A 27,852-nucleotide genomic window follows, 5' to 3' on the forward strand; every position below is an offset into this window, starting at 1 on the left:
TAACCACGGGTCAGCGCAAGGGTCTCTTGGCTTCTAAACCGACCCTAGCTCGTTGGATTTGGTCAGCCATCTCTGATGCCTACCAGTGTTCTCAGGTGCCTCCACCGCCGGGGATTAAGGCGCACTCGGCCAGAGCTGTCGGTGCCTCCTGGGCTTTCAGGCACCAGGCTACGGCTCAGCAGGTTTGTCAGGCTGCCACTTGGTCTAGTCTGCACACCTTTTCGAAGCACTACCAAGTGCATGCTCATGCTTCGGCAGATGCGAGCTTGGGCAGACGCATCCTTCAGGCGGCTGTCGCCCATTTGTGAAGTTAGGTTTTGCCTACTTCTCAGTTTGGTTTATTTCCCACCCATGGACTGCTTTGAGACGTCCCATGGTCTGGGTCTCCCATAAGGAACGATGAAGAAAAAGAGAATTTTGTTTACTTACCGTAAATTCTTTTTCTTATAGTTCCGACATGGGAGACCCAGCACCCTCCCTGTTGCCTGTTGGCAGTTCTTGTTCCGTGTGTTTCACCGGCTGTTGTTGTAGACAGAGGTTCCGGGTTTGCCGAGTTTTACTCTCTCTACTTATGGGTGGATGTCCTCCTTCAGCTTTTGCACTGAACTGGTTAGATTGTCATCCAGGGGGTGTATATAGCCCGGAGGGAGGAGCTACACGTTTGAGTGTAGTACTTTGTGTGTCCTCCGGAGGCAGTAGCTATACACCCATGGTCTGGGTCTCCCATGTCGGAACTATAAGAAAAAGAATTTACGGTAAGTAAACAAAATTCTCTTTTTCTCTATCGTTTCATTGGGGGACACAGGACCATGGGTTATGCTGCTGTCACTAGGAGGCTCACACTAAGTAAACATAAAAAAGTTAGCTCCTCCCTAGCAGTATACACCCCGAGCCGGAGGCGGGCTCAGATCAGTTTTAGCTTAGTGTCGTAGGAGGCTGATGTGGGCCGTCTCGGCCTCCCTCAGCCATGTATGTTTTTGCGCTTTTTTCTTTTATTTCGGCGCCGCTCATCACTCTCATACCTGTCGTCTTTTTCTCTGCAGGTATTCGCTTCACTCATCCTCCGCAGCCCTGTGGGTACCACTCCCCAGGGTCGCAGGGGCTTGAGACTTCGGGCCCTCTCCCCCCGTCCGTCCCCGTGGTACCACTCCCGGGGGTGCGCGTGTGGGCAGGTTGTTTTGTGGGCACCCCTGATTCGCCCTGCGGTATCACCCCAAAGGGCGTACAGGGGAGTACAGCAGGGATGGAACCTCCGCAGCGTGTGTAATAGATGGGGCCCTGTCACGCTGCCTTCTCCTGAAAGGGGGCTGCTACCCCCATCATGATGTCCACTACCCTGCCTCAGCACGCTCTCCCCCGGAGCCTTCCTGGACGAGCAGCGCTGTACACAGGCAGGGCCAGGGAGCCCTGCCTGCACCGCATCCATCGCTGGGCCGGCGCCGCCGATTGCTGGTAGGACCGACCTTTCCTGCACTTTCCCCCGGCCCTCTCCATAAATTTAGTCCCCGGTCTCGGCTAGTCGCTCCTGCGTCCTAGCCACGCCCCCGCTGCATCGCTATTGGCCGCCGGTCGTCTCCCTCTGTATCCTCCCACTGCTCTGCCTCCTGGCTGATGGTGGGGGCTGTGAATCCTCCGGTTTTTCGCGCCGGAATCCTGCTCCTCCCCCAGCCTCCTCCAGCGTCCCCTCGCCATTTTAGCCTGCCTCTGGTCCCCTGAGGCTGCAGCGCGCCGGCGTTTTGACTCTTCTGGCCAGCTCTCCTGGACTTCCCCTTCTGGACTGGTGGGCAGCACGCAGGACCTGGGTAAGCTCTGCTCCTAAGTAGTAGCCCTCACTAAGTAGCATTCTCTGAGTTTAGGGACGAGTTAACCCTCTCCTGTCTCCTTCCTAGCAGCCACCAGGGAGAGTACCTGTTTTCACCATGCCTAAGGCTAAGCCCACCCAATCCAAGCAGGCCCCCTTTGCACTATTTTTTGCATGCTCCTCCTGCAAGTCCAAATTTTCCCAGGGTCAGGACGCCCCACTATGCTCCGTCTGTTCTACAGACGCGCAGCCTCCGCAGGACTCCGCGGCCGACGCTTCTGATACCGCAGACGCCACAGCGCCATATGCTGCAGGGCCCTGCGTCCCGCCCCCCCCGACTGGCTAGCGTCCCTGTCCCAGTTTGTAGATTCCCTCTCTGAGGCTTCTTGGACCATCGCGCAAGCTCTGCGCCTGCTGCCGTCGCTCGCCCAGATTCCCGCAGACCCGGCGCAATCGCCTCCGGAGCAGGTGAGCCCCGTTGCAGGGTCCTCCTCTGCTGCTCAGAAACGGACCCGCCAGGTCTCGTCCTCAGACTCTTCCCAGGTTTCACCTTCATCCCCAGGTCCAGACCGTCAGTCCTCCAGGGAGGCTTCTGACTGCTCCGATGATGATTCCGATGCGGCACCCCTGCAGGACTCAGAGCAGGCGGCTGATATTCGGCGCATGGTGAATAGCCTGATAGAAGCAGTAAACCAGACCTTGAAGGTACAGGTGGACCCCGTCTCCTCCCAGAGCACCCAGGTCTCGTTTAAGCGGGTGAAGCGGGCCCAGAACACATTCAGCGGACATCCAGAATTCGCTGAGTTACTGCGCAGCCACAGGCAACAGCCGGACAGGGTATTTACCAGCGGTAAGTCCATCGATTTGCATTATCCCTTTCCTGAGGGTCTTCGAAAGGATTGGGCAGGCTCCCCTGTGGTCGACCCCCCCCCCCCAATCTCCCGCCTGTCTTCTCACACAGTCCTTCCACTCACTAACGGTACGTCTCTCAAGGACCCTACGGACCGTACTATTGACAGGTTGGCCCGTTCCGCCTTCGAGGCAGCGGGCACATTCCTCTCTCCGGCCTTTGCCTCGGTTTGGGTTGCGAAGGCCCTGATGTCCTGGGCGGACACGTTACGCTGCGGTCTCCGCGCCATTCCTGCCAATCCGGACTTGGTTCCCATCGCCTCGCAGATTTCCCTCGCGGGTGAGTACTTGCTCAATGCAGCCCTGGCGTCTGCAAGTTGCGCGACCCAGGCCGCCAGCAACAATGTGGCCATCCGTCGAGCCCTTTGGCTCCGGTCCTGGAACGCGGATGCAGCCTCTAAGAAGTCACTAACTTCCCTGCCCTTCCTAGGGGAGCGTCTCTTCGGAGATAGGCTGGACCAGTTGATCTCCGATGCAACGGGAGGAAAGAGTACATCTCTCCCCCAATTGCGCCCCAAGCGCTTCCAGAATCGGCGCCCCACCGCTCGTTTCCGGCCCTTTCGCAGCTTCAACTCCAATCCCCAGCCGCGGAAAAGCCGCTCTCCTCCGAGAGACAGGAAGACCCCGTCATTCAAGACCAATCCCGCCTGGCGTTCACGCCCCCGCCAGTCCACGAGATCCTCTTCTGGTTACCGCCGACGTTCCTCCAAGTGACTCGCGGTCGGCGCGCAACAGCGCCAGACTTGTGGGAGGGCGTCTGTCTCGTTTTCAGCATGTGTGGATCCCCCTGACCGCCGATGCCTGGGTCAGAGAGATCATCACATCAGGCTACAAAATAGAATTCGAAGCAAAGCCACCGAGACGTTTTTTCCTATCTCGCCCTCCCGAGTCTCCCGCGCGGGCTCGCGCGTTCTTTCACTCCATAGACTCCCTCCTCCGAGCCGGAGTCGTGGTACCAGTCCCTCCCGCAGAGCGTTTCAAGGGGTTCTATCCCAACCTTTTCGTGGTCCCCAAAAAGGACGGCTCTGTCCGTCCCGTCCTCGACCTAAAGCTTCTAAACAGGTCGGTGAGGCCTCGGCCGTTTCGAATGGAGTCACTCCGGTCCGTCATCGCGTCCATGGAGGTAGGCGAATTCCTGGCATCGCTGGATATTCAAGACGCCTATCTTCACGTCCCGATAGCCACCTCTCACCAACAGTTCCTCCGCTTTGCGATAGCGGAAGATCACTTCCAGTTCACGGCTCTTCCCTTCGGCCTCGCATCCGCACCCAGGGTCTTTACGAAGATCATGGCTGCTGCCATGTCCGTCCTGCATTCCAGGGGTGTCATGGTCATCCCGTACTTGGACGATATGTTGATAAAGGGCTCTTCCTTCGAGGACTGTCGTCTTGGGGTTCAGGTCACGATCGACACCCTTTCACGGTTAGGGTGGCTGATAAATCGGAAGAAGTCCTCTCTGACCCCGGCCCGTCGGATCACCTTTTTAGGCATGGTATTCGATACCATCCAAGGGCGAGTTTTCCTCACACAGGAGAAGATGTCCTCCCTACAACGAGGCCTCCGCGCTCTCCGGCGTCAGCGCCAAGTTTCCATCAGGTTCGGCATGCGAGTCCTCGGTCGTATGGTGGCGGCGATGGAAGCGGTACCCTTTGCACAGTTCCATCTCCGGCCCCTCCAGCTGGCCTTGCTGAAGAAGTGGGACAGATCTCCTTTTTCTCTGGACCGCAGGTTTCATCTTTCGCCGGAGACCCGCCACTCCCTCCGTTGGTGGCTCAATCAACGCAACCTCGCATCAGGAAGGTCTTTCCTCCCGCTCCACTGGAAGATAGTGACCACCGACGCCAGTCTCCAGGGCTGGGGAGCAGTGTTTCGGCATCACACAGCGCAGGGCCGATGGTCACCGAGGGAGAGTTGTCTCCAGATCAACATTTTGGAGATAAGAGCCATCCGGCTAGCCTTGCAGCAGTTTCGGCACCTAGTACAGGGTTGCCCGGTCAGGATCCAGTCGGACAATGCGACGGTGGTGGCGTACATCAACCACCAAGGCGGCACAAGAAGTGTCGGGGCGATGCGAGAAGTCAAGAAGATTTTGCACCGGGCCGAGTGTCATCACTCCCTGATCTCAGCGGTACACATCCCAGGCGTGGACAATTGGGCGGCGGACTTCCTCAGCAGGGAAGGCCTCGCCTCCGGAGACTGGTCCCTCAACCGGGAAGTCTTCAACCAGATCTGCGACAGATGGGGAGTTCCGGACGTGGACCTAATGGCCTCCCGGTTCAACCGTCAGGTTCCGCAATTTGTAGCGCGATGCCGCGACCGCTTGGCTTTAGGAGTCGACGCCCTCACCCTGTCATGGAGCCAGTTCAGTCTCCCGTACATCTTCCCTCAGCTCCCTCTAATTCCGAGGGTCCTCAAGAAGATCAAGGCTGAAGGAATACCGGTCATCCTAGTGGCTCCGGACTGGCCCAGGCGAGCATGGTTCGCGGAACTAACTCAGCTCCTCGCAGACGCTCCGTGGCGCCTTCCAGACCGTCCAGATCTCCTGCAGCAGGGACCTCTTTTCCATCAGAACTCACAGGTCCTAAATTTGACGGCCTGGCCATTGAATCCTGGGTTCTAGCTAAGGCTGGTTTTTCCTCAAGAGTGATTCAGACAATGATTAAGGCCAGGAAGCCATCTTCATCAAAAATCTATTACCGCACGTGGAAGGTTTTCTTCAGGTGGTGTGAAGAGCATAATATTTCTTCTCCTATCGCCTTCTCCCTTCCTTCCCTATTGGCATTCTTGCAGTCAGGCCTAGATGCGGGTCTCTCGCTCGCAATACTAAAGGGCCAGATATCGGCGTTATCAATCCTGTTTCAGAAGCCACTGGCCGCTCGTTCACAGGTTAAGACCTTCATCCAGGGAGTGGCTCACCTGGCACCGCCATACCGTCTGCCTCTAGAGCCGTGGGACCTTAATCTAGTCCTAGGGTCACTTCAGGGCCCTCCATTCGAGCCCTTGCGAGAATCTTCCCTTTCTCACCTGTCTTGGAAGGTGGTGTTTCTCGTTGCCATCACTTCTATTCGCAGGACGTCAGAGCTGGCAGCTCTCTCTTGTTGTTCCCCCTTTTTGATTTTTCACCAGGACAAAGCGGTTCTCCGGCCAGATCCCGCTTTTCTCCCAAAGGTGGTCTCCCCGTTCCATCTTAACGAAGAAATCGTTCTTCCGTCCTTCTGTCCTGGCCCCTCTCACAGCTTGGAGAGGTCCTTGCACACCCTGGACCTAGTGCGTGCACTTAGAATTTATGTCTCCAGAACCGCGCCGTTCCGTAAGTCAGATGGTCTGTTTGTCCTCCCTTCTGGTCCCAAGAGGGGTGAATCGGCATCCAAGGCCACAATTGCCAGATGGATCCGTTCCGCCATATCAGAGGCCTATCGGATTCGGGACAAGTCTCCGCCGCGGGGGGTAAGGGCGCACTCTACCCGTGCAGTGGGAGCCTCTTGGGCGATTAGGCATCAGGCGTCGGCCGACCAGGTCTGCAAGGCCGCCACCTGGTCTAGCCTGCACACCTTTACTAGGTTCTACCAGGTTCACACCCAAGCATCGGCAGATGCTAGTTTTGGGAGAAAGGTCTTGCAGGCAGCAGTTGCACACCTGTAATAGGATGGCAGCATTCAATTATAGTGCAAGCCCGCCGAGGGAGGTTGTTGTTTTCTTCCTATCTGCGGTGCTTCTGTATTCCCACCCAGGGACTGCTTTTAGACGTCCCATGGTCCTGTGTCCCCCAATGAAACGATAGAGAAAGTAGGATTTTTGTGTACTCACCGTAAAATCTCTTTCTCTGAGTCTTCATTTGGGGACACAGCACCCACCCTGCTTGGTTTTTTGGTTGTTCAATTGCATTTGCCTGCTATTTTTCAGCGGTCTTATGTTCATAGACCTCTTGTTTGCACGGCTGCATTGTTTTTAGTTACAACTTGTTTTTATGTATGGTGATTCTGGTACTCCTCCTACTGCTTGTGCACCAACTGATCTGAGCCCGCCTCCGGCTCGGGGTGTATACTGCTAGGGAGGCGCTAACTTTTTATGTTTACTTAGTGTCAGCCTCCTAGTGACAGCAGCATAACCCATGGTCCTGTGTCCCCCAATGAAGACTCAGAGAAAGATTTTACGGTGAGTACACAAAAATCCTACTTTTTATTACTTACATTTCATTTTACACAATATTATAACAAAGGGATGGGTAGGAAGGGGTTAATGGCTCACACAGGCTCCTGCTTGTAGGTATAACGCTTTTTTGACCTGACAGGTTCCCTTTAACAGACAGGTTTATATGACTCCCGTGATAAATATTGTCCACCTTGTTACAGTAGTAGCAGGCATAGTAGTAAAATGTTCATTTTTTTTTTTTTCTACTTTATAAATATACATTTTTAGATAATCCACTTAAACCCCCAACAGTTATGCTTGGCTATGGAGGGGACCTACTGATAGCCAGATATTCTCTGAGAGGTGTGTCTGTGTGTGTCTGTGTGTGTGTGTGTGTGGAGTACGCTGCTTATACTCATCCTGTGGTGTGATGGCTACAGAGCTGCTGGTGGACATAAGCAGTAATAAGGTATAAACCACTGCAGCTCATTAGCTGTGTGCTTTTGATTATTGCTTGTATTTCGACCTCTCTATTGTTTTTGTCCTTAGCTTTACATCTGGTCATGGAAATGCCCCTTATAAAGAAGAATAGTTGAACTTGTAAAATAGAAAATAATTCTTCTTTATAATATCTCCATTTTTGAGTTGTCACATCCCTGAAGCCATCGCATTGGACACCCATTTTTTTCATTTTCTTTTTTTTGCTTTCCTTTAGGAAGAATGTTTGATTGGGATTTTGGATTTGGTGCGTAGCTGGATAACGCTGAGTCCTTACCATGTTGTCTGGCTTAACTGCAAAGCCGCTTATGGATATGAATATCTATTCACAAACCTGAGTGAGGAATTTGGAGCAAAGGTAAAGTGAAGAATACATTGTAAAGGGCGCCATTGATTTACCACTGAGCCCCATTGTCTTGTCTCCTCATTTCATTCTGCACCGTCCATGTATTGTATTAGTGACGATTCTTTTTATTATTGCACGCTGAGACTATATCTTCTTTGCAGCAGAAGAATAATACCTCACCGATCTGTGCTAAAAGCTATGACTAATGGGAAAATACCCAGCTTGGTATAATATCCATTTACAGTTACCCTTTTCTGCAAAGTGTGATGGGAATTTGTGTTTTTGGGGGGAAAATACCCCCAAACCTTTTGAATGTACTTGACAATGTATTTTGTAGATTTTCTATTTTTTATTTTTTTTTTTTTTTTCACATCTACATATGTATTTTTTTCATTAACTTCTTTTTCTTCGGCGCTCCATTGGGAGACCCAGACGATTGGGTGTATAGCTACTGCCTCCGGAGGCCACACAAAGCATTACACTAAAAAGTGTAAGGCCCCTCCCCTTCTGGCTATACACCCCCCGTGGGATCACGGGCTGCTCAGTTTTCAAGCTTTGTGTGCGAAGGAGGTCATACATCCACGCATAGCTCCACTGTTTAGTCAGCAGTAGCTGCTGACTATCTCGGATGGAAGAAAAGAGAGCCCATATAGGGCCCCCAGCATGCTCCCTTCTCACCCCACTTGCGGTTTGTAAGGTTGAGGTACCCATTGCGGGTACGGAGGCTGGAGCCCACATGCTGTTTTCCTTCCCCATCCCCCTGAGGGGCTCTGAGGAAGTGGGATCTTACCGGCCTCCAAGCCCTGAGGCCGGGCTCCGTCCACAGACCCATTGAACCTGCTGGATAAGGAGCTGGGTACCGTTCAGGGACAAGGCCCTGCAACATTCAGGTACTCTGTGTCTCCGTACACATCGCGCACACACACCCCAGCATTGCTGGGAGTGTTAGTGCGCCGGGGACAACAGCGCGGAGCGCTCGTGCTATTATTCACTGCAGCTTTGCTGAGTGAATTTATGTATTGGGAACTGCTGCGCCGGCCGCTGCTGGGTGTTTTTTACACTGTAGGCGTGGCTGGGACTTGTGGTGCGCCGGGGACTTCCGCGCTGGCCGTGCACATAGGACGGCCGCGCTTATTACTCGAGTCCCCGGCTTTGCGGCCTAGTTTTCACTTCGTTCCCGCCCCCAGCCCTGCCAGTCAGGGGAGAGGCGGGACGCTGTATAGAACATCAGCGCCGAGGGCTGGAGTCTGCTTTGCATTCTCCAGCCCCCTTCACTGGACACTGTGGGACGCCGGTTTCCCGCTCTTGCCTGGGGCACGCCCACGGCCCGCCCCTCTGCACACGAGCTGGAGAAGACGCCGGCAGCCATTCCTGCAGTCCGAGCTAGAACGGAGACAGGCTCTGGGCAAACCAGTCACTGGACTATGGCGACCACACACCCGCTTATAGGCGGGCGGTAAGCAGCACCTGAAGTGCTGACCCCACTAAATACCGCAGTGTCCATTTGTATTTTATGCTTACACTGCATATGTCGCTATGTTTGGCTATATGCCCTCTTAGATGGCGAGACATCAGCAGCAAAAAGCAAGGGTGCTAAGGCACAGGCTTTCTATGCTGCTTGTATTGCATGTGCTGAAGTGTTCATTTGTACTTATGCTTGTATGCTATACATTGCACTGTACGGTCGCTAATCTTGGCTATATTCTCCTGGAATGGCTAGACTACAGCAGCAAAAAAGCAAGGGTGCCAAGGCACAGGTTTTTTTTTCTGCTTGTATTGCATGGGCTGCAGTGTTCATTTGTACTTATGCTTGTATGCTATACATTGCACTGTACGGTCGCTATTCATGGCTATATTCTCCTAGATGACTAGGCTACAGCAGCAAAAAAGCAGGGGTGCCAAGGCACAGGCTTTCTATGCTCCTTGTATTGCATGTGCTGAAGTGTTCATTTGTACTTTATGCTTGTATGCTATACATTGCACTGTACGGTCGCTATTCTTGGCTATATACTCCTAGATGGCTAGACTGCAGCAGCAAAAAAGCAACATAGGCTTTCTATGCTGCCTTTACTGCATGTGATTCTGTTCCAACGGCACTGACCCCCATTGTGTGCAATGCTCCCCTGTAGCATTTGGTCAGCCGGAGTCTCTACTAGAGGTGGCCAAAGGAACCACCTGTGAATCCTGTCCAGGGACAGGGACGGAGTTGCAGTTTCGGCTGATAGATTGTCATAGGAGAGAGACTTTGCAGTCCAGACAGGCCATGGGCAATCTTGATCAATGCTCCCTGGCCACCCTCATTTGGAACATAATCAGTGCTCCGGGGGGGTCCCAGGAGGACTCTCTGTATGATGAGGCAGACGTAGCTGATCAGGACTTTGATCCTGACACCGCTCTCAATCCGGATACACCTGATGGTGACGCCATAGTGAATGATCTTATAGCGTCCATCAATGGAATGTTGGATATTTCTCCCTCAGCTCCTCCAATGGAGGAGTCAGCTTCACAGCAGGAGAAATCCCATTTCAGTATCTCAAGCGTATATTAAGTATTTTTCTGGCCACGCTGTCTTCAGAGAAGCAGTCCAGAAACACCACGCTTACCAGATAAGCGTTTCTCCAAACGTATTAAGGATACACGTTCTCCCTTTCCCCCTGACGTGGTCAAGCGCTGGACCCAGGGTCCAAAGGTGGATCCCCCAATCTCCAGGCTTGCGGCTAGAGCCATAGTTGCAGTGGAGATGGGACTTCACTTAAAGATGCCATTAACAGACAGATGGACCTCGGGTTGAAATCTGTCTATGAAGCTATCGGCGTGTCGGTTGCTCCGGCATTCGCAGCCGTATGGGCACTCTAAGTTATTTCAGCTGGTCTTGCGCAGCTGGTCTTGAGCACATGTACATCTGTGCCGCAGGTGGCGTCCTTAACCTCGCAATGTCTGCATTGCGACTTACCCTATTAATGCTGTCCTAGAGGGACAGTCGAGGTTTCGGTCCTTCCCAGGCTCGGGCAGGTCCCAATTGTCCTTGTCCAAAAGGGCTCAAAAGGGAGGAACCGCTACCAAGGCGGTCTCCTCATGACTTTCAGATCTCTCTCTCCGCATCCGCGGTTGATGGCAGACTGTCCCGCATTGGCGACATTTAGCTGCCACAGGTCACAGACCGGTGGGTGAGAGACATTGTGTCTCATGTACACAGGATAGAGTTCTGTTCTCGTCCTCCGACTCGATTCTTCAGAACTTCCCCACCTCCCCACCGAGCCGGTGCTCTTCGGCGGGCAGAAGGAGTGGTAATCCCGGTTCCTCTTCAGGAACAAGACACGGTTTTTCCTCCAATCTGATTGGGGTGCCAGAAAAGGATGGCTCTTTCCGTTCCGTTCTGGACCTAAATCTGCTCAACAAGCACGTGAAAGCCAGGCGGTTCCGGATGAAACCCCCCGCTCCGTCATTGCCTCAATGTCTCAAGGAGATTTCCTAGCATCAATAAGACATCAGGATGCTTATCTTCACGTGCCGATTGCTCCAGAGCACCAGCGTTTGCTACGGTTCATTATGAAGACGAGCATCTTCAGTTCGTAGCCCTGCCCTTCGGTCTGGCGACAGCCCTACGGGTTTTCACCAAGTTCAGGGCAGCAGTGGGAGCAGTCCTGCACTCTCAGGGTCACTCTGTGATCCCTTACTTGGACGATCTACTTGTCAAGGCACCCTCTCAAGAGGCATGCCAACACAGCCCGAACGTGGCGCTGGAGACTCTCCAGAGTTTCGGGTGGATCATCAAAATTTCAAGGTTAAATCTGACACCGACCCAATCGCTGACATATCTGGGCATGGAGTTTCACGCTCCCTCAGCGATAGTGCAGCTTCCGCTGGACAAGCGGCGTTCACTACAGACGGGGGTGCAGTCTCTCCTTCCAGGCCAGTCACACCCCTTAAGACGCCTCATGCAGAGGCAGTCACTGTCGCGCAGTTTCATCTGCGTCCACTTCAATAGGAAGTCGACGTCCCGAGACAGGAACGTCTCCCTTCTCAGACGGTCAAGGACTCTCCTCAGAGGAGTCCATCCTTCAGATCAATCTTCTGGAAATCTGGGCAGTGTATCTGGCCCTGCAAGCCTTCCAGCACTGGCTGGAAGGAAAACAGATCCGAATTCAGTCGGACAATTCCACAGCGGTGGCATTCATCACCCACCAAGGCGGAACACGCATCGCCAAGCCTACCAGGCAGTCCGGCGGATTCTGATGCGGGTGGAAGACAGAGCATCCATCATATCCGCAGTTCACATCCCGGGCGTAGAAAACTGGGAAGCAGACTTCCTCAGTCGCCAGGGCGTGGACGCAGGGGAATGGCCTCTGCACCCGGAAGGGTGTCAGGAAATCTGTAGCCGCTAGGGACTGCCGGATGTCGACCTAATGGCGTCTCGGCACAACAACAAGGTCCCGACCTTCATAGCGCGGTCTCGCGATCAAAGAGCGCTGGCGGCAGACGCCTTAGTGCAAGATTGGTCGCAGTTCCAGCTCCCCGATGTGTTTCCCCCTCTGGCACTCTTGCCCAGAGTGCTACGCAAGATCCGGTCCGATTGCCGCCGCGTCATACTCGTCGCCCCAGACTGGCCGAGGAGGTCGTGGTACCCGGATCTGTGGCATCTCACGGTCGGTGGGCGCTGCCAGACCGGCCAGACTTACTGTCACAAGGGCCGTTTTTTCCATCAGAATTCTGCGGCCCTGAACCTGACTGGGTGGCCATTGAGTCCTGGATCCTAGCGTCTTCAGGATTATCTCAAGGGGTCGTTGCCACCATGAGACAGGCTACAAAGCCCACGTCTGCTAAGATCTACCACAGAACGTGGAAGATTTTCTTATCCTGGTGCTCTGCACAGGGAGTGTCACCCTGGCCATTTGCATTGCCTACTTTTCTTTCCTTCCTGCAATCTGGGTTGGAAAAGGGCTTATCGCTCGGCTCCCTTAAAGGGCACGTCTCAGCTCTATCGCTGTTTTTTTCAGAAGCGTCTAGCACGCCTTCCTCAGGTACGCACGTTCCTGAAGGGGGTTGTCATATCGTCCCTCCGTACAAGCGGCTGTTAGATCCATGGGATCTAAACAGGGTACTGGTTGCTCTCCAGAAGCCGTCCTTTGAGCCTCTGAGGGATGTTTCACTTTCTCGCCTCTCACAGAAAGTGGCCTTTTCTAGTAGCGGTCACGTCTCTTCGGACGGTGTCCGAACGGGCAGCGCTGTCATCCAAAGCTCCCTTCCTGGTGTTTCACCAGGACAAGGTAGTACTGCGCCCGATTCAGGAGTTTCTCCCTAAGGTGGTATCCTCTTTTCATCTCAATCAGGATATCTCCTTACCTTCCTTTTGTCCTCATCCAATTCATCGGTATGAAAAGGACTTGCATTTGTTAGATCTGGTGAGAGCACTCAGAATCTACATTTCCCGCACGGCGCCACTGCGCCGCTCAGACGCACTCTTTGTCCTGGTCGCTGGTAAGCGCAAAGGGTCGCAGGCTTCCAAGTCCACCCTGGCTAGATGGATCAAAGAACCAATTTTTGAAGCCTACCGTTCTGCTGGGCTTCCGGTTCCATCAGGGCTGAAGGCCCATTCTACCAGAGCCGTGGGTGCGTCCTGGGCATTACGACACCAGGCTACGGCTCAACAGGTGTGCCAGGCAGCTACCTGGTCGAGTCTGCACACTTTCACCAAACATTTCATGTGCATACCTATGCTTCGGCGGACGCCAGCCTAGGTAGAAGAGTCCTGCAGGCGGCAGTTGCCTCCCCGTAGGGGAGGGCTGTCTTTGCAGCTCTAACATGAGGTATTTCTTTACCCACCCAGGGACTGCTTTTGGACGTCCCAATCGTCTGGGTCTCCCAATGGAGCGCCGAAGAAGAAGGGAATTTTGTTACTTACCGTAAATTCCTTTTCTTCTAGCTCCTATTGGGAGACCCAGCACCCGCCCTGTTTCCTTCGGGATTTTTGGTTTGTTCGGGTACACATGTTGTTCATGTTGAACGGTTTTCGGTTCTCCGATGTTACTTCGGAGTGAATTTGTTTAAACCAGTTATTGGCTTTCCTCCTTCTTGCTTTAGCACTAAAACTGAGCAGCCCGTGATCCCACGGGGGGTGTATAGCCAGAAGGGGAGGGGCCTTACACTTTTTAGTGTAATGCTTTGTGTGGCCTCCGGAGGCAGTAGCTATACACCCAATCGTCTGGGTCTCCCAATAGGAGCTAGAAGAAAAGGAATTTACGGTAAGTAACAAAATTCCCTTCATTTTCAGGTTCATGTGAATAAGCTAGATATGTTCAGGAATATGCCTGAGATTCTCTGCCACGTGACCACCGACAGGCGGACGCAGATACATGCATGCCGGCACCCTGTGGTAAATGCATTGATTTATATTTGAAAATTATTATATATTATTATAGTGCCATTTATTCCATGGCGCTTTGCAAGTGAAAAGGGTATTCCTAAAATAAAGCACAATAATCATGAACAATACAAAGCACATACTGGTATAGGAGGAGAGAGGATCCTGCCCGCGAGGGCTCACAGTCTACAGGGAATGGGTGATGGTACAATAGGTGAGGACAGAGCTGGTTGCGCACTGGTGTGCTAGACTGAGGGCTATTGTAGGTTGTAGGCTTGTTGGAAGAGGTTCCTCTTGAAGCTTTCCACGGTAGGGGAGAGTCTGATATGCTGAGGTAGAGCGTTCCAGGGTATGGGGGAGGCACGGGAGAAATCTTGTATGCGATTGTGGGAAGAGGAGATAAGAGAGGAGTGGAGAAGGAGATCTTGTGAGGATCTGAGATTGCGTGCAGGTAGGTACCGGGAGACTAGGTCACAGATGTATGGAGGAGACAAGTTGTGGATGGCTTTGTATGTCATGGTTAGGGTTTTGAACCGGAGTCTTTGGGCAATGGGAAGCCAGTGAAGGGATTGATAGAGTGGCGAGGTCGGGAAATAGCGTAGCGAGGGGAGAGGTGGATTAAGCGGGCCGCAGAGTTTAGGATAGATTGGAGGGGTGCAAGAGTGTTAGAAGGGAGGCCAGAGAGCAGGAGGTTGCAGTAGGTGAGATGGGAGATGATGAGGGCATGCAGTAGTGCTTTTGCTGACTCTTGGTTAAGGAATGCTTGAATCTGGGAGATATTTTTGAGTTGTAGATGGCTGGAAGTGAAGAGGGCTTGGATGTGTGGCTTGAAGAAAAGAGGAGAGTCAAGGATTACTCTGAGGCAATGATTTGAATAATCGTTACCAGTTAGCCGTTTTTCTATTTTTTTTTTTTTAGATACGTCTCCAATGTTTAGATACGTCTCCAATGAAGTGTATTTTATTTTTTTGTTTTTTGTGTAGACTTTTTACACCTTTTATGTATAGTCATTCTGTAAATGACCAAAATAATCATTAAGTATTATTTATTTATTTATTTTTTTCAAATGTAATAATTTTTGTTTATTTGGAAGAATGAAGAATTTCTGCGGGGGAACAGACTGCCTTGTGGAATGTTTTCCTCTGGCGGGGTGCCTTTGCGTATCATCAGTATTAAACCTTCAACCATGTGGTTTGGTGAGAGGTCCAGGAAAACCAGTGTCATTGTAAGGTAGGTCCTATAATTTGTTTTAATCGATACATTCTAGTACCAGAACATGGGTTGGTTGATTGAACCTTTATAAGAATGAAAAGGGAATCGGCGAAGCATTGTGCGAGTCTTTCCACTTTGTTGTTCATTTCAGGTTTACAAAATAAGATATTCAGTTTATCAATCTTCAGCTGTCTTGTGAAAGAATTAATGTAAAGACTAACCAAGAAAAGTGTCAAAATGTTGACATTGTAGTTTAGGTATGAGAAGGATCACAGTTCTGTCCCTTCTGACCCATAATCTTCACAGAAGTTGTCTGCTGTTCAGGAAATAGTTTTGTTTGTTTTTTGTTTTTTTTTTTTTAATTGGGCATTGCAGTTATTGGATGGAGAAAAGGGGATTATGTAAAGGATCCATTAAAGGGAACCTGTCAGGCGATTAATGCTGAGCAAACTGCAGGCCGGTACATAATCTTCTGTAACGCTCTGGTGTTTGAGATAGTATATATTGAGGATCCGCCCATACCCAGAGAGCGGATCAATCCATCTCCTCCCCTGGCTGGGTCTTCCAAGCACCACTGCAGGTGACTGACAGGTTTCTTCCTTGCATTTACCTAAGGAGAGGCCTGTCAGTCACCTGGAGCAGCACTGGGATGACATAGCCTGGGGCGACACCAGATTAGTCTTGTCTCTGGTTATGTTACCTGGACGGATCCTCAGAATATCTGGATAGGCGAGCGGACTGTCTGTCATTATATGTCTCACACAGAGAAAGCCTACTGTAAATAATTGGGGGCTTGTTCTTTTTCCCTGTGTTACTGCCTGCTTATGATTGGTGAACCTCAACCAGGGGGGGAAAGTACACGCTCCCAGAGACAAACCTCTGTTAGCGTCAAGTTGAACAAAAACCTAAATTATAACCTAAACTTGACAAGCTAATATCTTTTCAGTGGATAAAAAAAAGACATTTCATTCAGCCTTACAGCCACTATTCCGTTATGTAGCCAGTTTAACAAGCACTAACTGGTGAAAGACCTTCTTTTAAGGGGTTGTCAGATGTATGTTTGTGCTTAAAGTTACAAAATAAAGTATACCCACCTACTGTCAATCCCATGAATCTAGCTCAGGCCACTCCTGTGGTCGACGCTGGGATTGGAAGCCATATCTCCCATTCTGCAGCGATCTGACTGCTGAGGCTTGTGGTTGGAATGTGGCAACATTGGTCATTATTCTGCTGACAATCACCTGAACGCTGCAACCAATCATAAGCCTCAGTGATCAGGTGACTGAATGAACATAACAGAATTGCTATTGGCCTGCAATGGATCCACAAGGGTGACAGCAGATGAGTGCCTGAATATTGTAATGTTTTGGTTGGCTATTGTAAGGGCTAGGTTCACATAGTTTGTGTATTATCATATGTTTAGAGATTTCTGACTTACAGCATTATTTTACTAAATGAGAATTGGCCTTGATTAAGGATAAGGTGGTCACGCATCATGTTTGATATGTTCCTGTTCTCAGTCTGAAATTGCTTGTTCTTTTTCCCCCTTCTAGAGCGGGAGACAGCTCGTATCGGGCCTGCTTTTCATTCCATTCATCATTTAGCGAGGTATGTTGATAAAGTTCATCCTTTTAGCATTTTCCCTAAATTTCTTGTACATTGAAGTTTTTCATCTGCCCATCCTGTCATTGTTCAATTGTTTAAGGCCCTACTAGAGAGTATTTTTTTTTTTTTTAACGATAGCGTTTGACGAGCGGATAGTACAAGCTCATAATTACACAAGCAAATGTTCGCTCGAAAGATCGTTGTTGTGGTAAATGGAAAGTCGTTATTCGTTCATAAAAGCATGTATTACAGTGTAAGATCGACTTATTACACTGTGAAATTTTATGCCAATCAGCGATTTTTTAAGCAAGTTGATAGATCTGGTTTCGTGAGAATTGAACGATGTTATGATCGTTAACAATTATTAGACATTGCGAATATCACTGTTTTGAAGGATATTGTGATTTTCCGTTCATTTTTTGCCACGACTTAGAAGGGCTTTAGTTATTTGTCTTTCCTCATTAAAGGGAATCAACCATCAGGATTTTCACATATAAAGTACAGGTAGTGACATTTACCTATGGGAGTTTAATATAAAAGGGTTCAGAAATAACCTGATCTTTCTTTGTCGCTCTATTGGGAGACCCAGACAATTGGGTGTATAGGCTATGCCTCCGGAGGCCGCACAAAGTATTACACTCAAAAGTGTTAAGCCCCTCCCCTTCTGCCTATACACCCCCCGTGCTCCCACGGGCTCCTCAGTTTTTTGCTTTGTGCGAAGGAGGTCAGACACGCACAGCACAGCTCCACAGATTAGTCAGCAGCAGCTGCTGACTATGTCGGTTGGAAGAAAAGTGGGCCCATATAGGGCCCCCAGCATGCTCCCTTCTCACCCCACTCTTGTCGGCGGTGTTGTTAAGGTTGAGGTATCCATTGCGGGTACGGAGGCTGGAGCCCACATGCTGCTTTCCTTCCCCATCCCCCTCAGGGCTCTGGGTGAAGTGGGATCCTATCGGTCTCCAGGCACTGAGACCGTGCTTCATCCACAACTCCTGGGAGACTGCTGGATAGGAGCCGGGTACCGTTCAGGGACATGGCCCTGCTACGTGAAGGTACTCTGTATCCCTGTGGGGACCGCGCACGGCAACACCTCAGCCTTGCTGGGTGTGCTAGTGCACCGGGGGACCGGGTTAAACTGTGCCATTACACACTCAGCGTCGCTGAGTGTGTTTATATGTAGGGGCTACCGCGCTAACCGCCGCTGCCATGGGAAACTGCGGCGCGGCTGGGACTTGTAGTTCGCCGGGGACTTCGGCGTTAGCCGCGCTTTTACGGCGGCCACGCTTATACTCGAGTCCCCGGCTTGGCTTGCGGCCTAGTTTCCCTTTCTCCCGCCCTCAGCCCTGACAGGCAGGGGAAGGGCGGGACGCTGCACGGAAGAGCAGCACTGAGGGCTGGAGTATGATTTCCATACTCCACTCCCCTCACTGTGCACAGTGTGAGCACCTCGGCTACGCCCACGGCTCCCTCCTCTCGTCAGGACGCCGCAGCCATTTCCTGTCAGCTCCTACGACGCTGCAGAGAGGGACAAACCCTGAGAGACCCAGACACGGTCTCTGGTGGCCTCATAACCGCTTTAGGCGGCTGGTAAGCAGCACCTGTGGTGCTAGCCTCATGGTGCTGTAGTGTACTGATACATTATTTGTTTTTAGTATATATTTTACACTGTATGAGCACAGTTCATTCTGGCTATATACCCTAGTGTGTTACTCAGGGAAAACAATAGCATGGCGCCCACAAAAGGCAGGGGTGCCAAAAACACAGGCTTATTATGCTGCCTGCGTCGCTTGTACGACCTAGCTGCCGGCAGGTTCCATTGACCCTCATTGTGTGCAATGTTCGGACACTGTGACACTTCTTCAGCCAGGGCCTCTACTAAGAGGGGCCCAGGGGGAGCCACCTGTTGACACTGTCCTAGTGACGGGGACGGAGTTTACAAAACTCTCTGAGACTATGGCTAAGATACTAGAAGCCTTGCAGTCCAGGCCGGTATCTCAGCAAAGGGACTCTGTTGAATCATTGTTCCCTGGCCCCCCTCAGTTGGACCAACAATGTCCTCCCGGGGTATCTCATACATCCCAGGCTGAGGGTGCTGACTTAGACCCCAGCCCCAGACCGACTAAGCGGGCTCGCTTAGAATTTCCCTCGACATCATATTGTTCAGGGTCTCAGCGGGGGGAATCTCTGGTTGATACTGCGGAGACAGCTGATCAGGATTCTGATCCTGAGGGCGCTCTCAATCTTAATACTCCAGACGGGGACGCCATACTGAACGTTCTTATTGCGTCCATCGATCAAATGCTGGATATTTCTCCCTCAGCTCCTCCGGCGGAGGAGTCAGCTTCTCTTACACCGAGTATGTTTCTAGACCACTCTGATTTCAGAGAGGCAGTCCAGAATCATCATGCTTGTCCAGATAAGCGTTTTTTCTAAGCGCCTTAAGGATACACGTTATCCATTTCCCCCTGACGTGGTTAAAGGTTGGACTCAGTGTCCCAAAGTGGATCCTCCAATCTCCAGACTGGCGGCTAGATCCATACTTGCAGTGGACGAGGGGGCCTCGTTCAAGGATGCCACTGTCAGGCAGATGGAGCTCTGGTTGAAATCCATCTATGAAGCTATCGGAGCTTCTTTTGCCCCAGCATTCGCAGCTGTATGGGCGCTACAAGCTTTCTCAGCAGGTCAAGCACAAATTGAAGCAGCCACATGCACGGCCGCGCCACAAGTGGCATCCATTACCACCCAGACCTCGGCAATTGCGTCTTACGCTATTATTGCTGTCCTGGACTCTGCGAGCCGTACGGCGGTCGCGGCCGCCAATTCGGTGGTACTCCGCAGGGCCTTGTGGCTACGGGAATGGAAGGCAGATTCTACTTCCAAAAAGCGCTTAACCAGTTTGCCAATTTCTGGCGACAGGCTGTTTGGCGAGCGTCTGGATGAAATCATCAAACAATCCAAGGGAAAGGATACATGCTTACCCCAGTCCAAACAGGACATACTGCAACGGAGGAGAGGGCAGTCGAGGTCTCGGTCCCTTCAGGGCGCGGGCAGGTCCCAATTCTCCTCGTCCAAAAGGTCTCAGAAAGAACAAAGGAACTCTGATGCATGGCGGTCTAAGTCACGTCCTTAAAAGGCCACCGGAGGCGCCGCTAACAAAGCGGCTTCCTCATGACTTTCGACCTCCTCTAGTAGCATCCTCGGTCGGTGGCAGGCTTTCCCGCTTTTGCGACACCTGGCTGCCACAAATAAAAGACCGCTGGGTGAGAGACATTCTGTCTCACGGTTACAAGATAGAGTTCACCTCTCGTCCCCCGACTCGATTCTTCAGGTCATCCCCGCCTCACTAGCGAGCCGAGGCTCTTCTGCAGGCGCTGCGCACTCTGAAGGCAGAAGGAGTGGTCATCCCGGTTCCTCTTCAGCAACTGAGCCACGGTTTTTACTCCAATTTGTTTGTGGTCCCAAAAGAGGACGGGTCTTTCCGCCCGGTCCTGGACCTGAAACTGCTCAACAAACATGTAAAAAACCAGACGGTTCAGGATGGAATCCCCCCGCTCCGTCATCGCCTCAATGTCCCAAGGAGATTTCCTTGCATCGATCGATATCAAAGATGCTTATCTCCACGTACCGATTGCTCCAGAGCACCAGCGCTTCTTGCGCTTCGCCATAGGAAATGAACACCTGCAATTCGTGGCACGGCCGTTCGGCCTGGCAACAGCCCCACGGGTTTTTACCAAGGTTATGGCTACTGTAGTAGCGGTCCTCCACTCTCAGGGTCACTCGGTGATTCCGTACTTGGATACTGATCAAGGCACCCTCTCAAGAGGCATGCCAACACAGCCTCGACGCTACCCTGGAGACTCTCCAGGGTGTCGGGTGGATCATCAATTTTACAAAGTCAAATCTGACACCGGCCCAATCGCTGACATATCTTGGCATGGAGTTTCATACCCTCTCAGCGATAGTGCAGCTTCCGCTGATCAAGCAGTAGTCACTACAGAAAGGGGTACAATCTCTCCTTCAAGGCCAGTCACACCCCTTGAGGCGCCTCATGCACTTCCTGGGGAAGATGGTGGCAGCAATGGAGGCAGTCCCTTTCGCGCAGTTTCACCTGCGTCCCCTTCAATGGGACATCCTACGCAAATGGGACAGGAAGCCGACGTCCCTCGACAGGACCGTCTCCCTCTCTCAGGCAACCAAAGCTTCCCTTCGGTGGTGGCTTCTTCCCACTTCATTATCGAAGGGGATATCCTTCCTACCCCCATCCTGGGAAGTAGTCACGACAGACGCGAGTCTGTCAGGGTGGGGAGCGGTTTTTCTCCACCACAGGGCTCGGGGTACGTGGACCCAGCAAGAGTCCTCGCTTCAGATCAACGTTCTGGACATACGGGCAGTGTATCTTGCCCAGAAAGCGTTCCAGCAGTGGCTGGAGGGCAAGCAGATCCGAATTCAGTCGGACAATTCCACAGCGGTGGCATACTTCAACCACCAAGGCGACACACGCAGCCGGCAAGCCTTCCAGGAAGTCCGGCGGATTTTGATGTGGGTGGAAGCCACGGCATCCACCATATCCGCAGTTCACATCCCAGGCGTGGAAAACTGGGAAGCAGATTATTTCAGTTGCCAGGGCATGGACGCAGGGGAATGGTCCCTTCACCCGGACGTGTTTCAGGAGATCTGTTGCCGCTGGGGGGTGCCGGACGTCGACCTCATGGCGTCCCGGCACAACAACAAGGTACCAATGTTCATGGCACGGTCTCAAGATCCCAGAGCTCTGGCGGCAGACGCCTTAGTTCAGGATTGGTCGCAGTTTCAGCTCCCTTATGTGTTTCCTCCGCTGGCACTGTTGCCCAGAGTGTTACGCAAGATCAGGACCGACTGCCGCCGCGCCATCCTCGTCGCTCCAGACTGGCCAAGGTGGTCGTGGTACCCGGATCTGTGGCATCTCACGGTCGGCCGACCGTGGACACTACCAGACCAAACAGACTTGCTATCTCGAGGGCCGTTTTTTCCATCTGAATTCTGCGGCCCTCAACCTGACTGTGTGGCCATTGAGTCCTGGACCCTAGCGTCTTCAGGATTATCTCAAGACGTCATTGCCACTATGAGACAGGCTAGGAAACCAACGTCCGCCAAGATCTACCATAGGACGTGGAAAATTTTCCTGTCGTGGTGCTCTGCTCAGGGTTTTTTCTCCCTGGCCTTTTGCCTTGCCCACTTTTCTGTCCTTCTTTCAATCTGGACTGGAAAAGAGTTTGTCGCTCGGCTCCCTTAAGGGACAAGTCTCGACGCTCTCTATGTTTTTCCAGAAGCGCCTAGCCAGGCTTCCACAGGTACGCATGTTCCTGCAGGGGGTTTGTCACATCGTTCCACCTTACAAGCGGCCGTTAGAACCCTGGGATCTAAACGGGGTTCTGATGGTTCTTCAGAAACCACCCTTCAAGCCAATGAGAGATATTTCCCTCTCACAACTTTCGCAGAAAGTGGTTTTTTCTAGTAGCAGTCACTTCTCTTCGGCGAGTGTCTGAGCTAGCAGCATTGTCGTGAAAAGCCCCTTTCCTGGTGTTTCACCAGGACAAGGTGGTTCTACGTCCGGTTCCGGATTTCTCCCTAAGGTAGTATCCCCCTTTCATCTCAATCAGGATATCTCCTTACCTTCTTTTTATCCTCATCCAGTTCACCAATGTGAAAAGGATTTGCACTTGTTAGATTTGGTGAGAGCACTCAGACTCTACATTTCTCGTACGGCGCCCCTGCGCCGCTCGGATGCACTCTTTGTCCTTGTCGCTGGCCAGCGTAAAGGGTCACAGGTTTCCAAATCAACCCTGGCTCGGTGGATCAAGGAGCCAATTATCGAAGCTTACCGTTCGGCTGGGCTTCCGGTTCCATCAGGGCTGAGGGCCCATTCTACCAGAGCCGTGGGCGCGTCCTGGGCTTTGAGGCACCAGGCTGCGGCTCAGCAGGTGTGTCAGGCGGCTACCTGGTCGAGCCTGCACACTTTCACGAAACACTATCAGGTGCATACCTATGCTTCGGCGGATGCCAGCCTAGGTAGACGAGTCCTTCAGGCGGCGGTTGCCCACCTGTAGGAAAGGGCCGTTTTACGGCTCTCTTACGAGGTATTATTTTACCCACCCAGGGACTGCTTTTGGACGTCCCAATTGTCTGGGTCTCCCAATAGAGCGACAAAGAAGAAGGGAATTTTGTTTACTTACCGTAAATTCCTTTTCTTCTAGCTCTAATTGGGAGACCCAGCACCCGCCCCTGTTTTTTTGTGTACACATGTTGTTCATGTTGAATGGTTTCAGTTCTCCGATTTCCTTCGGATTGAAGTTACGTTAAACCAGTTTATAATTCTTTTTCCTCCTTCTTGCTTTTGCACCAAAACTGAGGAGCCCGTGGGAGCACGGGGGGTGTATAGGCAGAAGGGGAGGGGCTTAACACTTTTGAGTGTAATACTTTGTGCGGCCTCCGGAGGCATAGCCTATACACCCAATTGTCTGGGTCTCCCAATTAGAGCTAGAAGAAAAGGAATTTACGGTAAGTAAACAAAATTCCCTTCTTTTTTAGATTAAGGACTTTTTGCATCACATAAAACCTATCAATGTGTATCCAAGTGTGATTCCGGTTGGGAGAACATTAGCGTATGTTGAGGAAATGTGAGTAAAATGAACAATATTTATGTTTGAAAATGTGGACCTGCTGGCAAACTGTTAATTTTTATCTTTTGTCCAATTACTTGTACTGCTATTGGTTTACATATAGTTACAGGCAAAGTAAGTGAACCCTTGAAACATGCCTATTTATATTCATTCAGTGATGGGCTGTCTCAGAGATAACTAGGATCGGCGGTTCAAAGTAGGCTAACACAAACAAACCCAGTTGTGGCTCGAGCTTGGTCTCCCGTTAATCTCGTTAGTCTATTGGTGCCAGAATACAACGATTAAAAATGGTGGTAGAAAGGATAGGGGGATAGGACCAAGAGCAGGCTGTACTTAGTCCCCAGGCCAATCATTCACTTCGTCGCATATGCACTGCTTTCCACGCCCACCGGCTTCTGTGATTGGTTGCAGTCAGACGCATCCCCACGCTGAGTGACCGCAACCAATCACAGGACTTGTGTGCGGGTCTATATTGTACAGTAAAGTAAATAAATGAGAAAAAAAAATTGTTGTAGGGTCCCCCCATATGATATCAAGCACAGATAAAGCTTACGGCTACGGGCTGCAGTCCACAGCCGTGTGCTTATCTTTGCTGTGTATCAAAATAAGAGGAACTGAATGTGGCTTTTTTTTTTTAATCTTTTAAATAATTTTATTTAAAAAACAAACAGCGTGCGGTTCCCCCAATTTTGATACCCAGCAATGATAAAGCCCACAGCTGGGGACTAGTATTCTCAGGCTGATGAAACCCATGGTTATTGGGCCCCCCCCCCAAAAAAAACAGTAATATTTTTCCCTTTGTCAAATCTTTTGAACTTTTTTTTTTTTTTTCGTCTTCATTCCGGTCAATATAACTAATCTAGTAACGGTCAGTGTTTGCAATAAATAACCGACCATTAGATATATGCATGTTATGTATTATTGTAGCGCTCGGGTGCATTTATCATGTGTCTTGTGTCTTACAGCTTGAAGCCATTTTGTAGATCATATTCAGAAAGCACTGAAGTAAAGTACAAGCCACTGGGCAGCCTCAAAAGATCGAGAAACTTGAGTTTGAAGGAGACAAGTGAGATTATTCATAGTAATGTGTTTCTGGACGTTGTTTATTTTTGTCTTTTTACTTTTTAAATCCTAAATCTAATATATAAAGGTGTGTGTGTGTGTGTGTGTGTGTGTGTGTGTGTCCGGGATTGGCATCTGCACCGTCGCAGCTACAGCCACAACATTTTGCACACTCACACATCTGGACCCCGAGAGCATCATAGGCTATGTTGTGAGGCGAAATTTTAACCCCACGCGTTCCAATTTACCAATCAATTTTGCCCCTATCTACATAATGGGGGAAAAAGTGAAACAAAAAGTATATCCGCACCGTCGCATTTACAATCACAAAATTTTGCACAGACACCTCATGTGATCCAGGGAACGTCGTAGACTATGTTTTGACAGGAAAATTTAACCCCGCGCTTTACTGTTACTTTTCAAAAAACACACCTCCATTAAAGTAAATGGAGCCTGGAACTACGGGTTATTAGTAGGAGTTGTGAGTGGTTGCTATAGGAACAAAAGACATTCATAGTATAAGTGAGGTAATAAGATGTCGGTGGGGAGACGAATAGAGAGAGACAGACAGAGACATAGAGACAGACACAGACAGACGGTGAAAAAGACAGACAGAGGCAGACTGGGAAAGAGGCAGATCTCGAAAGAGACTGGGAAAGAGACAGACGGAGCACATTACTTGGCCAATTTAGTTAAATCTGTGTGGAATATCTGTGGTGGTTAAATATATGTTGAGAAATGCTTCTATTAGCTTAGTTTTTGCCTTTTAATGATTACATTTCTATCTTTTTGTGTTTTTTGTGTGCAGAATACATTTTTGTTAATACATTCTATTTCTTTGTCGCTCCATTGGGAGACCCAGACAATTGGGTGTATAGCTTCTGCCTCCGGAGGCCACACAAAGCATCACACTTTAAAAAGTGTAACCCCTCCCCTCTGCCTATACACCCTCCCGTGCATCATGGGCTCCTCAGTTTTATGCTTTGTGTGGAAGGAGGCACACATCCACTCATGAATTCTCAACGTAGTTATATCGGTTGGAAGATAAGTGGGCCCCCACGGGGCCCCCGGCATGTTCCTTTCTCACCCTACTAAGTCGGTGGTGCTGTTAAGGTTGAGGTACCCATTGCGGGTACAAAGGCCGGAGCCTCATACCGTCTCCTTCACCATCCCTTAGCGGCTCTGGGAGAAGTGGGATCCTGAGCGGTCATCCATTCACTGGGACCGTGCTCCCTCCGCAGCCCCTGTGGGAATCTGTCGGACAGGAGTTTATTTATCCTCAGGGACCGGGCCCTGCATCACTAAGGTACTCTGTATCCCCATGGGGGATGTGCATGGAGCGCCTTCATCCCGGAGGCTGCAGCAGCTGCTTATTTGTGACGGCCGGCGGACTTCCGCGCCGACCGCGCCTGTTTGTCGGCCGCGGTCTTAAATTTAGTCCCCGGCTTCAATTGCGGCCTAGTAGCAAAACTCCCGCCCCCGGGCCTGTCTATCAGGGGTAAGGGCGGGACGGCCGGCCTGACGTCGGCTGTGAGGGCCGGAGCATCCTGTATGTTTCCTCCCCCCTCACTGATCACTGTGGGGACTCCAGATTCCCGCACTTTTTCTAACGCCGCGCACCCTCCCCTGAGAGCTCCGGCAGCCATTTCTTTGGCATTCTGCCTGTGGAGGATTTCCTGGAAAGAGCTCTGCAACGCTGGGAGACCTAAGGCAGGGAATCTGGAGGACACACACTCCGCTTTTTAGCGGTCGGTAAGCCACACCGGTCACCCGGTGCTGGTCCCCTTAGGGTGCCGGAATAGATACTATATATATTTTTTATATTTCTGTTCGGTCGGGCTGTATACCCTTCCCATATACCCTCAGTGATCACTCTCCTAGGAGACAACAGCATGTCGTCCACAAGGAGCAAGGGTGCCAAGGCACAGGGTTATTTTGCGACCTGTACCTCTTGTGCGGCTAAGTTACCTGCGGGTTCCACCTACCCTCACTGTGAGCAATGCTCAACCCCTGTTTTGCTTCCTCAACCCGAGCCTCGGTCACTAGTGGGCCCCTCGGCTCAGGTAGAACCCCTTGCTCCCCCTGTCCAGGCGGCGGGGACAGAGTTTGCAGTTTTTGCTGAAAAACTCTGAGTCACTCTCACAATCCATGGCTCAGTCTATGGACAAATGGTCTGCCAAGCTGCTTGAAGCTTTGAAGTCCAGACCGGTCCTTACACAAGCCCCGGGCCCTGTTGGATCTTCACCTCCAGGCCCCTCTCTGTCCGCGCCGCAGCACGTTCCCAGGGGGGGCCCTAGGTCTCACGTGGAGGACTTCGGCCCGGACCACAGTCCCAGACCGGCTAAGCGGGCCCGCTGGGAATCTTCCCCGACTTCTTCACGCTGCTCGGGTTCCCAGCGTGAGGACTCTCTGGAGGATGAGGCGGACGTCGCAGCTCAGGGCTCTGACACTGACGTTGCTCTCAATCTTGATACACCTGAAGGGGACGCCATAGTAAATGACCTTATCTCGTCCATCAACCAGGTGTTAGATATCTCTCCCCCGCCGCCACCGGTAGAGGAGTCGACTTCTCAGCAGGAGAAACACCAGTTTCGGTTCCCTAAACGTACACGGAGTGCGTTTTTCGATCACTCTAACTTCAGAGATGCTGTCCAGAAGCCCAGAGCGGTTCCGGACAAGCGCTTTACTAAGCGCCTTACTGACATACGTTACCCCTTCCCCTCTGACGTGGTTAAGGGTTGGGCTCAATGTCCCAAGGTGGATCCCCCAGTCTCTAGATTGGCGGCTAGATCTGTGGTATCGGTTGCAGATGGATCATCGCTAAAGGATGCCACTGACAGGCAGATAGAGCTCCTGGTAAAATCCATCTATGAAGCCACGGGCGCGTCTTTTGCCCCGGCCTTTGCAGCCGTGTGGGCACTACAAGCTATCTCAGCTTGTCTGGCTGAGATTAATGCGGTCACACGTAATTCTGCTCCGCAGGTTGCGTCTTTCACTTCTCAGGCGTCAGCTTTTTCTTCCTACGCCATGAACGCAGTTTTAGACTCTGCTAGCCGTACAGCGGTGGCATCCGCTAACTCTGTGGCAGTCCGCAGGGCCATGTGGCTGCGCGAAGGGAAGGCAGACTCGGCTTCCAAGAGGTTCTTAACCGGTTTAACGTTTGCTGGCGACCGCTTGTTTGGTGAACGATTGGATGAGATTATTAAGGAATCCAAGGGAAAGGACTCCTCCTTACCCCAGTCCAAACCAAAGAGACCTCAGCAACGGA

At 51.4% G+C, this 27,852-nt stretch overlaps 1 protein-coding gene across 4 annotated transcripts in view; it reads left to right on the forward strand.

Annotated features, from left to right (window-relative positions):
• DCLRE1C (DNA cross-link repair 1C) overlaps positions 1-27,852 on the forward strand; it is a 99,882-nt gene that overhangs the window by 37,761 nt on the left and 34,269 nt on the right. For all 4 annotated transcript variants that reach the window (XM_075345240.1, XM_075345237.1, XM_075345239.1 and 1 more), the window contains 6 exons: positions 7,557-7,697; positions 13,957-14,058; positions 15,140-15,276; positions 16,812-16,866; positions 23,431-23,519; positions 24,488-24,588. In XM_075345240.1, the coding sequence (XP_075201355.1) occupies positions 7,557-7,697; positions 13,957-14,058; positions 15,140-15,276; positions 16,812-16,866; positions 23,431-23,519; positions 24,488-24,588 (625 nt within the window). The remainder of the gene's footprint in view (positions 1-7,556; positions 7,698-13,956; positions 14,059-15,139; positions 15,277-16,811; positions 16,867-23,430; positions 23,520-24,487; positions 24,589-27,852) is intronic.

The sequence above is a fragment of the Anomaloglossus baeobatrachus genome, chromosome 4, assembly GCF_048569485.1.
Source record: "Anomaloglossus baeobatrachus isolate aAnoBae1 chromosome 4, aAnoBae1.hap1, whole genome shotgun sequence".
In the NCBI taxonomy this organism is placed as follows: Eukaryota; Metazoa; Chordata; class Amphibia; order Anura; family Aromobatidae; genus Anomaloglossus; species Anomaloglossus baeobatrachus.